We start from the raw sequence: 12,214 nt of genomic DNA on the forward strand, positions 1-12,214 counted from the left end.
CAGTGGTGAGGAACTCCGACTGCTCTCCCAGGACACTAGTGCTAATTCCAGCATCTGCCACAGTGGGCTCACAACCACCTATAACTCTAGCTCCAGGGGATCTGACACCTCTAGCCTCCCCAGTCCTTCTGTCCTTCTGGGTCACACACACACACACACACACACACACCAACACTAACACTGTTGTATACTTGAAACTGAAATATGGGCGAACATTTACTTAATCCTACACAGTTGACACTATTGTAGAGAGGTTGTTTGGTTACCTGTGTTGGTTTGGTAATTATGCCAGTTGGGGATCCGTGATAGATGAAAACCTTCCCCAGATCATCGTAGGGAGCTCCAACAGCGATATCTGTTGACATCACATTTAAAAAAAAAAAAGTTATCATTTACGAAATACTCCAGCGTCTCACTAGTTACCTGACCAGCTGGTCTAGGGATGGTGACCGTTTCACAATCTGTTACCCACCTGGATAGCCATCTTGATTGATGTCGCCGATACTCTTTACCGCAATCCCGAACATGGAATCTTTGGTCCCGTTGAGGCGCACTGGCTTCACGTTGCGCCATCTGCCTTGCTGGTTGATGTAGACGTACACCGCGCCCCCAACTTCCCCGTCTCTGTCAAAATACTGCGGGGCTCCGATAACGATGTCTTGCCACCTGAACACAGAGCAAAGAGAAGAGCTGGGAACCGCGGCCTGAGATGCCAACGGGCTTAGGGAAATGGCTCCCAGAACACACAAACGCGATAGACAGGGCCTCAAACCAAGGACTTACACCTCATCAATGAAAACACTCAATAGGAGTGAGAAACCAGGGAAAACAGCCAAAGTGGCAACTCAAAGGCAGTTTCTCGAGTCAGAGAACGGTACAGGACTTCCAACAAGGCCCTGCTGTTCCGTTACCATTTCTAGCAGGCACCAAGAGCTGAGTCCTCCGGGTATGGGCTTGTCCCACTTGATGTCAGACACCCTGGATGCCCCAACAGTTCCCCAAAACCCAGCCCCCAACCAAGAAACCACTGTACAGTCGTGTAGCTAATGCCATCTTCTGAGTGATTTTTTCCCCCAAATTTAAATTCTCAAGAAACTACGATCCCCAAACTCAAGGTACCCCTGTGCCGCTGGGAGGATAACAAATCTCAGCTGTCATGAAGGACGAGGGTGGGATGGGACGGTAAACATAGTTTTTAATCGGCTAGCCTCAATTCCCACAGAAGCCAGTCAGCAGCAACAGTGGCTACATAAACGCGCTTACCCATCTGCGTTGAGGTCCACCACGGCCACGTCATAGCCAAAGGAGGAAGCCAGGCCCTCTCCATCAAATATATACTCGGGGAGAAGATGTGCAGACTTCATGTCTCTTTTGAGCAAAACCACAGCCCCGCTGTGATTGGCTCTTGGGGCACCAGATACAAAAGTGATGTCATCTTTAGAAACAATACCCTTCCCCGAGTCCAACGAAAAGCCTGGAGAAACAACATACAGTCTCTCGCATCAACCCTGAACTGCGAGGGTGACACTCAAGTGGCAGATTCCACTATTACCTTTCCCTCCGCATCCCCACCCTGCTCTCCTCCCGGCCCTCCCACCTGCTTTCTCGTTTACCATAGGAGTCACGGTGCTAAGGGACTTGGCGGCTGTTTTGCTTCTTTCTATGGACATCAAGACTTCTTACAGAACAGTTTCATGCTTTTTAGCATGTGTGTGACTTGAATTACGAAGTAGTCACACTTCTTAAGAACCAATTCACATCCTGTTCTGATATGATATTAAAAGGAAGAGCGGGCTGGATATTGACGTCCCCTGGGAATGCTCACCAAGTGTCAGTTACAGGGCTCGGCGCTGACCGTGGTTTACACGAACAGCGTCTATTCCTGTCAGTCTAGTAGGCAATCAGGCAAGAACAAATGTCAGCACTGCTAACACAACCCAGGTAGCATCTCTTGTCACTTTGGACCAACTCAGTTCTCAGACACAAACATGCAAACAGAACCATGCGTGGTGATTCAGCCATTTGAGAACCTCACATCAACAACAGAGGTGAGTCAGCTGTCAGGCTTGGGTCAGCTACATGCTGCTCAGAGAGTGGGCAATATTGGGACATCCAATTATAAGGCACGGAGCAGCACTCTGGGCGACAGACAGAATTTGCTAGAAAAGTATCCATCGCCTAAACTTCTCTCTCTCTAAAAGAGGCAGGCGCAGAGTTCCCCCTTTTTTGGGGTTCTGTTTATAAGAAGCGTCAGCACTACTGTTGTGGTTCTCAAATTGTGAGGTGAACTGAAAAATATGATGAGCCCCAAGATTACAGCAAGGCGATCTAATTGAACCCAGTGCTGAAAAGCGTCTGGCAGCTGAGCTCAACCATGGCATGCTTTTTGTATGTGTTTCACTTGAAATGAGATAGAAAATAAGATTTATGCTCTGTATGGATCAAAAAAAAATTTTTTTTTTTAAAAATGACCATGACCAAGGCAATTTATTTGTCATTGGAGAGGCCACAAACCTAGGTAGCTATTCATCATCACATCGGGGAACGTGTCAGGCCGCTCCCTGGGAGGCCGTGTTTTATAAACAAACTGATCGGGATCGGTATAGGAAATGCTGGTCAAAAACAGCAGGCCTGGATGCGTGCGTGGGACAGGAGAGATGGAAGAAAAGCGATTACACTTGGTAAGAGGCCGAACTGCGGCAACCCTTGCTAGCTCCCACAGGCTCGGCGGGTCATTATACCCCGCACCCACCGACCTTTTAAAATGAGAGCCTCAGGACACTGACCAGCAGCATGTAACAACACACCTGACTTCTTTCTGGGACATGGGCTTTGGAGGAGACCCTTTTGGAAATTGGCAGAGGTGTTTGAAAAAAACAAACAAACAAAAGCAAAAAAAAAAAAAGAAAACACATTCACATCTCCCTGTGTTCTACCAACAGCTGTATTTATAAACCCCAGGGGCATCTGAGAGACCAAACAGTTAATATTAAACACAACCCCATCATAAAATAACCCCTAAATAGCGAGTATAAAAAAAGAGACTCGGCTAGCTGATATGTGCCCAGGGAAAACACTGGTTTGCTGCTGTTTTCCTTGAAGGTCCTTGCCCAGAGATCCTGCCTTGTCCAGCCAGGATACTATCAGACCCCATGCACCCGGGCTCTGCCCAGACCCATCATGCCTTGGTTGGGGAATTATTAACAGTGTGAACTTGAGCTATCGAGTGAAGCTTCCTCGGTACACGCAGGGAGAGCTGGCGACGCACGCACAGCACTGCACACAGCACAACAGCTGTTTAATAAGCAGCTGCTATAAATGCTCTCTTCCCCGAGCTCTTACCAAGCTTGTGTGGGCTTGGGAATGGCGTCTGAATTGAAAAGGGCTTCTTTCTTTTCTTTTAATAAACAGCACTGTCCATGTATATCTTCACACAACTAGAATAAGTCACACGTACGTTTCCTCTAGCCTGTTTAGAACTATTTGCTCACCCACACCTGCTTCCCCACCTTTTTTTAAACCTTCCATTGTTCCAGTGAAACCTCTAGTGTGTGTGTGTGTGCAGCCCACCCCCACCGTTTTTTTAAAAATAGGTTACTCTGTAGGTTTAGAAGATTTTTTACATTTTTTTCCAAGAAATGTACAGTAATTATTCTTTATGTCAACTCGCACCAAGAATTAAAGCTTTTAAAAGCCTTTGTGTAATTACCATAATGCGCAGGAATAATTTAGGACACCATTAGTAATGCAAACAAGCCTGGGGAGTTAAGGAATTGGCACTTAGACCCAGTCTGGGTGTTCTCCAAGCTGCGTTAGCGGGTCCTGCTTGGCCTCGTCTGGGGAGCCCTGTGCCGCCCACTGGGCCCTCTGACATGGAGCCCCGATCCAGTCGCAGGGCCAGGCCTTCGAGAGCGGCAATCACCAAAGAAGGACCCCAAAGTCCCGACCCACCACTTAAAAGTAACTTTGTGAGCAGAGCTCTTAAGTGTCTAAAAGAGGCCCTGAACGAAGGAGGCGAAGGTCCGCTCCGAACATCCGGACGCTTCCTCATGGCTTCACAAAGGGCCCGCTGCAGGCTATGCAGGCTGACATCAGCTCACAGGACACAGCTCCTTGACGAGAGGGGGCATGATTTTGGGGTAATGGCAGATTCTGCCCCACTCTGCAGAAGCTCAGGCCAGAGGAGTTCGCCTGCAGGCGGCCTGCTTTCACATCTCCGTGTGTATCAAGCTGAGGCAAATGCTGAGAGGCCCCTGGCTCCCACCTGGCCTATCTCAGCCTGTGGGCCCTCGGGAGGAGCCTCCCACAGTGCCTGAGAAGGCAGGCACGGTATCTCTGCTCGCGCCTACCTAGATAACTGTTGGCAGGAACGGGCACGAGGCTTTCATCATGGTCCGTCTCTCCGCCAACCTCATAGGGCCCGTCTTCAAAGATGTTCATGTCAAAAAAAGTGTTATTCTTTTGCTCTACACGGACGATCCCTGAAGGGATGGAATGGAAAAAACAACAACAACAACAAAATAAAACAAAGATGAAACAAAACGAAACAGATGGTTCTAAACGTCCTTGTATCAAGGAAAGAGAAAAGAAATTTGGAAGGAGAGACAGAGATGAGAGAGGTGATGTTTAAGATTGTTCAACATGGTTTTCTGAGTTTTTATGTGATAAGAATTTGTTCTAGGAATCTTAGAAATCACCCATGAATTCTAATGAACTCTCCTTTGGAAGGTTAGATGGACAATGGAATGTTTGTTTAGTCACAAAAATCTACAGAAAACTAAATTTGAATGACATGAACATGAAATAAACGATTACTGTTTTCCATAATTCCCTATCAAGTTTCTCTTTCTGTAAAGTGAAACTAATATATCCATCTCTTCAAACTGCTTTAATGAAAATTTCATCTTTTCAAAAATTCCCTAATTCTTTAAAACACTTCGGCGGACTGAAACCCAAATCACAATATGACCTTTTAAAAGTGACATTTTAAGTCAGTGTTGGTAAGTCACAAGATATATTTTCCATGAATTAAAATGGACCTGACTGGTGAGTGTTTTTACTGTTCTGTTTTATAATATAATGGCCTCTGCAACTGCCAAAATAAAACTCTTTCTAAATACAAAATGTTCTTTCAGCGAGGTCAAATGGGTTTGGTTATATGAGAAGTTCTGTCAGAGATGTAAGTGTGGGCAAAGGAAATAACTTCCCAGTGTCAAAAGGAATGACCCACAGGGATCTCAAGAACCATTTTCAATCACAGTTGAAACTAGGGATGTGTGTGTGTGTGTGTGTGTGTGTGAGACACTGGAGAGTGATTAAGGCCAGGACTTTACACATTTGAGGCAAACCTTATATACCAGGCTACACCCCTGCTCTTTTCAAAATTACATTGTTTTAATAGAGTTTTTTTTTAATTGTGTGTGTGTGTGTGTATGTGTGTATGCATGCGCACACACACACACACACACACACACACACACACAAAGTGTCAGCAGAGTCCAGGAGAGGGTGCTGGATTCCCTGGAGGTGGAGTTACAGGCAGTTGTGAGCCGGAAACCACACCTGGGCTCTCTGCAAGCACTGGGCCACCTCCTGCTCCCTCCACCCCCAGCACAATGCTTTAGTCTGAGACAAGATCTTTATAAAGTACCGAGGCTAGCCTTGCACTTTTGGCTTTCATGCCTCAACCTTCAACGTGGTAATCTCATCCTGGCTTGTACAAATATTATAATTTATCTTTATTTCGATATAGCAGTTTGCTATCTACCTCCTATACACAGTTTCAGAGAAACTGATGTTTATTAAAGAAATTGACCAGATTCATCTGGTCACAAAATGTGGGTCATTTTCCTTCCTCCTTCCCAGTGTCTCCTTTTCTCAGCACAGTATCTCGCTGCTAACCAACCCAACCCTCAGACTGCCTCCAATTCTTGCCTCAGAATGCCGCACCTGGCAGTCACCTGCTCTCTCAGCTCACCGCGTTATCGGTGGAAGATGCCTTTCCACAATAACACACAATGGAACGCCCATGTTAGCAGAGCTCTTTACTTCAACTCGGTGTTCACATCACCCCATTAAATGAACACTTTCACCTTTAATTAACAAATACAAGACAGAAAAACAAATCCTATTTATCATTATTATTATTTTGGTTTTTCGAGACAGGGTTTCTCTGTGTAGCCTTGGCTGTCCTGGATTTGCTTTCTAGACCTGGCTGGCCTCGAACTCACAAAAATCTGCCTGCTTCTACCTCCTGAGTACTGGGATGACAGGAATACAACACCACATCCGGCAATTATTATATTCTTAGAGGAAAAAAAAATTAACCACTTCCAGTAATTAAAAACACCAGCAGAAGGAAAAGCCTCAACCCTAAAATATTTGCATTGCTGTTAAAATTCACAGTACAAATTTTAACATCCCACTCCCTTTAACAAAGAAACACCTTTCAGCCCATTTAAAGGCACTAAACTGTGCCTGCGGCATCCTGTAGAAACTTTGTTGACATTCTAACGTGTTCTTGTAAACAGAGAGGTCGTACCTTTCCAGTTGTAAGTACCCGGAGCTCCGAACACAATGTAGTGAAAGTCTTTAGTGAAAGTAGCTGCTACCCCTTGCTGACAGGAACCGAATTTTTCGTGGCCTCTCAATCGGCCGTCACAGAAACTCCAGTCGCCTCCATCCATATCATCTTCAATCTTGAGATTCTGGCTCAGGACATAACACCTTCCGAAGATGTCCCTGGACTCCTGCTTTGTGTTAACGTGCTGCCTTTTCTCATATCTGTGTGCACACGTCTGCAGACAAGTGGCAGTGGTAAAACGTCACAGAACTGGGGCACTCAGCAATAATAAAGAGGTTTAACCATCATCTAAAGAGGATGATTAAATGTGTCTCCATCCTGGGAGAGGATCCCAAAGCAAACCAAGCCTCCCACTCCCCCACCCATCACCAAGACAAAGCCCCATTCCACAGGCAATTCACCTGTAAATTCACCTGTCACATAGACAAAGGCAACACCAACTCACTGCATTTTCTTAATTTAATGGGCTCTAGTAGCTGCAAATAACTATGTCCTAGACAGAAGCAGGGACATATTTTCTTAGGAGATAAAGCAAACACAGCTAAAGCAAAGACATTTTCTTCCTACCAGTCCCATCTCTTGCAGTGAGTGCACTCAGACTATTCCCTGTCACTAAAAGGTAGAATTACCCTATCAAGAAAGACAGCATAGTCTCCGTTTTCTACAGGGTCTTCATGACCTCCTTCCATGTAGCCTAGTCTGGGGGCCTGAGGACAGTACACCTAGGCCCATTTTACATACTGTGTAAGTGTTCACTAAGATCCTCCTTTTTCTCAAGCATCTGCACAAATTTTATTGTAGCAACCAGATTGTGGAAGAGACAGAAAGAGCGCCATATTCTAAACTGAAGTGCCTCCAGGCCAGTCTGCCCAGTGAGCTGTCTTCTAGCTGAAGAGGCATGGTAAACGAGAGTAAAACTGGTGTCTTTGTCCACAGTCATTCCCGTGGTTTGCAATAACTTTGTCTATAAAACTAATTTTTTATAGACAAAAGATAATTTTGTCTATTAAAAACTTCCTAGGGTAGAAACTGTCTAGTTTGGCTTTGCTTTCATTTGTTTGTTTGTTTTTGTCTGAAGAGCAGCTGTAATAGCAATGATTACAAAGGCCAGGCAACAGATCAGCAGCTAGTTTTAGGGATATTCAGAAAATGTTTATTTATTAAGTTCTTTGGATCTGGATGTTCTAAAGACACACAGGCTTCACAACCAATCCACAGTCTATCAGGCATCAGGCTTTGGCTTGTTCTTGGCACCAGGACATGTGTTGGAACATGGTGTTTGTTGCTCAAGGGTAAATGGAGGCAGGATGTTGCCTCTTTTGTGTCCACTGCTGTGAGCCCATAATCAGCCAACACTGAGGAGGATGCGCCTTTCTACACTTACCACCACTTTGCCGCCTGGACCTTGACTCTGGACAGTGACTCCCATCCACTGGTCTTCCTTGCTTTCTGACATAGGATCAGCTGCAGAGGCAACATGGCCAGTTAGTACAGGATTGACTGAAAAACTATACAAATTAACAGGTTAACAAAACCGTAAGAAGCTGTTTTCAAACTTCCTGGACTCCAAGCCCAGATACTGAGGAAACTCAGTTAATATAGGACACTGATTTCTTATCTCAAGGACACAGAGAAAGAGTTGAGTGAATCTTTCATAAAATTTCTACACATAAGACATTTGAAAATGCTGTAACTCTGACGAAGCATTGTAAAAACAGCTGCTCCGTTCACGCCTCAAGTTTGTATAGAAACAACGTGAACTCTTCCTAGATGGAGACAGGAAGAGAGAGAGAAAGTACAGAAATATCACCATGTACTCAATTCATTATCAATTTAAATCTACTATAAAATCTGTATTTTTGCTTTCCTTAATGAGAATCAAAACATTAAAGTGCTGTTTAGATACTAAGATTAGTGACATTCTGCCTTTTTTTCTTTGTTTTACTTTATTTTATTTGAGACAGGGTTTCTCTGTGTAGCTTTGGCTGTCCTGGACTCACTTTGTAGACCAAGCTGGCCTCAAACTCACAGAGATCCACCTGCCTCTGTCTCTCCAGGTACTGGGATTCTTCATTTATAGATAGAGGTATATAGACTCTATATCTATATATCTGTGTATTTATAAGTTTTCTGCAGTAAGTCCGTAGTATTTCCTAATCAGTATGGATACAGATGAGAGTGTGAGTCCGAGCCTGCATATCTACTTAGGCCAATAACAACTCTGGTGTTTTGCAAGCTTCTTGTGACACTAATGGCTCTGTCCAATCTACAGGAAAGCATGTAAATTAGCTGGTGACATATATGGCTCATGCCTGTAATCCCAGCACTCCAGGAGGCAGAGGCAGGTGGATCTCTGTGAGTTCAAGGCCAGCTTGGTCTACAAATCGAGTCCGGGACAGCCAAGGATACACAGAGAAAGCCTGTCTCAAAAAAACCAAGAATAAGCAAACAAACAAACAGATGGGAAATAAGCCTGTCTTTGAGAAACAGCAGCTTTAGCTGGGTACGAGCCTGGTGTTTAGAAGACTCTTTGTTAGAACAGTGACACATTACACTTGATAAGTGTATGTACTTCTAATACTGGCCCCTCCTGAAGTTTCCTGAAAATGGTTTTGACTGCCACGCTTACTCATCAATTCATGTGTCACAGCCTTTTGGGAAGAGTTTATTCATGCTGATCAGTTCTCATTTTAGAGTATTCTCATGCTTAAAAATTCTCCACGGCCAGAGGTGACGCTTGATTAGGATGCACAGGGCAACGACATCACAAGAACAAACTCAATGAATACTTGAATAAAATAAATAGTATATAATAATATAAATAAATAATAAAGAGTAGACAAAAGAGTGTTTCTCCCCACTATTTTAACGGCAGGTAATGTTTTGACTGCTTGATAGGTGCATTCAACAATTTTGCAACAGTCTCAACACGCCACTAGGTGGCAACATACACACACCATTTTAGTTAAACTGGGCTTAAACAGAGGCAGCAAATTGGCCCGCTTCGGTGTGATTTAGAAAGTATTTTTAGGACAAACAAAAAAGAAAGAAAAAAAAGTCAAGACTGACAAAATTAAGAGCGTTCCTTCTCTGCAGGAATAAATGTCCGTATCTCGTGCCCTTGCTCGTGGCAGGGGAAGCATGGTACAGGCAGGCTGGCCCGATACACAGCGGGGGGCAGAACGCACCATCGTTATCAAATTCAATCCGTGTGCAAGGTCCCCGAGAGGTGATGTCACAGCTGTACAGGCCCCCTGTTCTGTTCGCCCTCTGCATTGGAAGTGCTTCTGCCCGAGGCGCCCCCACAAGCAACCTGGCGATAGAACAGAAAGAATTTAAGGACTTGACTATGAGGTATTTACCCGCCTAGCCAGGACCCAGAGCTGCGGGCACCAGTTACTCTCTGCCAAGCAGCCCTCTTATTCCTCCGAGGCCGCAGGCGAGAGCAAAGGTGGAGGCCCCCATGCTCTCACGGCACAGGCCTCCCCCTGAGGTGGAATGACGGACACGCAAAAGGGAGAACGAGTGAGCCTGTCTCTCTCAGAATTGGCAGTGGTAGCTAGCTGGGAGCAATTCTGGTACGTACCTTCAGAGAACTCTCACAAAACAGGAGACTCAACAGTACAATTCGCACTTCCAACTCTGGGTGGGAAGCAGCCACTGTGAGCCATCTCGTGGGCCCATGTCAGTTTCCAACACTGGAAACCCCGCCCCCACTGGACCACACCTTTCTTAGCAGCAGTTTACCTACAGATTCAGAATACAGTTCTCACAGACTGCAGCCTGTCTCCCTTGCCCCCCCCCCCTCTTCGGCTTTATTGAGGATGTAACTGATAAGGGGTAAGTGTATTTATTTAAAGTGCAATGTTTGATGTCTTGTCCCACTCAATCTCCTACAAAACACATGGGATGCAATGCCAGTTTCCGGTGAAATCTATTCTCCTCTCCCACCCCAGATTTCCCCTGAGGAGTGGCTCCTAAGGCAAACTCGGGATCCTCAAAGCTCCGTTATTTCACCGGCAGAGGAGCTAGCTCACCATCGGCTTAGGGTGAGGGTGAGGGTTGGGGTGGGCTTGACTAAGGAACAATCAGTACAGAAGACAAACACCCAACCCTCTGTGTGAAAGAAACAAGCACCATCTGACCATTGCTACCTCCTCCTTGCTGGGACAGTTCCACTAAAGGAGGAGTGAACCAACCATACAACCAGGAGAAACAGTGGTGCCTTCCTGCTGTGAGGACAAGTGGCTGCCCTTTCTCCCAGAAACCCCACCCCAGCCCCAGGCCGTTACCATGCCAGCTTCTACCTCCAAGTCTATCCTCCACCAAGACCCAGAACTCAAGTGGAGACTTAGGGGAGCAGTTGTCCCCGGGCTCTGCATAGGCCCCCCATGCACCTATCTGAGTGTCGCTGTCCCCGTTCCCAGGAGCGCCCCAATACCTGAGAGATGAGATGGCCTAGACTGTGCACTGAGTGCTTTAGATGCTTGGCACATTTGGGGGCTGAGCCAGGGGCACAAAGGAAAGCTGAGGAGCCACACCTACTGATGTGACAGAGGTTAATTAGGAAGCCGTTGGGGCTCACAGCTAGGTGCCAGCCAGGACAAGAACCACCCAGAAACAGTCTCTCTGTCCCCGCAGAACGCTAGCCAAGAAACAAAACTCAACAGCTAACACGTTTAAATCTGGGCGGAAAGAGCCAACCGATTATAACCAATGACACCCTGAAATGAAACGCCCTGCTGTGTGCGTTGGCGGATTTAAGACTGACTCCCAACAGGCAGAGAAAGAACGCAGGCCCAACTGTGGCCTGAGGGTAAAGATAACCCACAGCCAAGAGGAGGCTCCGAAGGGCAGCTCAGAGCTGGCTCTCCTCCTCTCCAAGCGCTTCCTCTTACGCACACCCAAGGAGGCTGCTGAGCGCGGCAGGCTGCTTGTTTGACCCCACTCCTCCTCAGCCACTTACACTAGTTCAACAAATGCAGTCCTCGGGATGCCTAAGGAATGGCCTCCTAGATGGTTTCCACCTCTTAAAAATACAGTGTCAGAGCACCTGATCTGTAAAAGGACATGGGGGGCAGAGGCATCAAGAAAGCAGGAGCTTTGTGGAGGGAGTGTCACCAGGAAATGACAGCAGCCCAACAAGCAAAGCTGGCTTTGCTTCCAGGGAAGCAGCTAAAGTAGTGGTTCTCAACCTTCCTCATGCTGTGACCCTTTAAAACAGTTCCACATGACCCCACCACCACCACCATAAAAATGTCTTTGCTACTTCATAACTAGTACTTCATAAAGTGGGAATTTTGCTACCTTTATGAGTCATAAGTGTAAATGGCTGATGTACGGGATATCTGAAATGCGACCCTTGTGAAAGGGTCATTTGACCCTTGGAGGGGGTCATGACCCGCAGGTTGAGGATGGCTGGGCTAGAAGCAAGCCACTGCAGGAGAGTGGAGTCTGGGGATGTGGCAGCATAGTTTGAAGACAGGGAAAGGCTGGTGAGAATTCTGAGTCAGGGGAGCAGTATCAGATGAGAGCCACAGAGCCTCAGAATACAGCCATCTCTTGAGCCTTTCTGGGTTCCTACTCCAAGACTTCCTGCATCATGAAAATGGAGAGGCTGGAGAGGTGGCT

The 12,214-nt window shown here is 46.2% G+C and overlaps 1 protein-coding gene across 4 annotated transcripts in view; it reads right to left on the reverse strand.

The window, feature by feature from the left end:
- Positions 1-12,214, reverse strand: part of Itga6 (integrin subunit alpha 6) — a 65,266-nt gene that overhangs the window by 26,938 nt on the left and 26,114 nt on the right. For 3 of the 4 annotated variants that reach the window (XM_021660310.2, XM_060390458.1, XM_021660311.2), the window contains exons 2-8: positions 9,772-9,896; positions 7,968-8,047; positions 6,542-6,797; positions 4,350-4,481; positions 1,264-1,474; positions 473-666; positions 267-355 (exon numbers count right to left, since the gene is read on the reverse strand). In XM_021660310.2, coding sequence (XP_021515985.1) covers positions 267-355; positions 473-666; positions 1,264-1,474; positions 4,350-4,481; positions 6,542-6,797; positions 7,968-8,047; positions 9,772-9,896 — 1,087 coding nt within the window. Of the gene's footprint in view, positions 1-266; positions 356-472; positions 667-1,263; positions 1,475-2,514; positions 2,632-4,349; positions 4,482-6,541; positions 6,798-7,967; positions 8,048-9,771; positions 9,897-12,214 lie in introns of all 4 variants that reach the window. The other variant, XM_060390459.1, reaches the window with a different exon arrangement.

The sequence above is a fragment of the Meriones unguiculatus genome, chromosome 8, assembly GCF_030254825.1.
Source record: "Meriones unguiculatus strain TT.TT164.6M chromosome 8, Bangor_MerUng_6.1, whole genome shotgun sequence".
NCBI classification, from domain to species: domain Eukaryota; kingdom Metazoa; phylum Chordata; class Mammalia; order Rodentia; family Muridae; genus Meriones; species Meriones unguiculatus.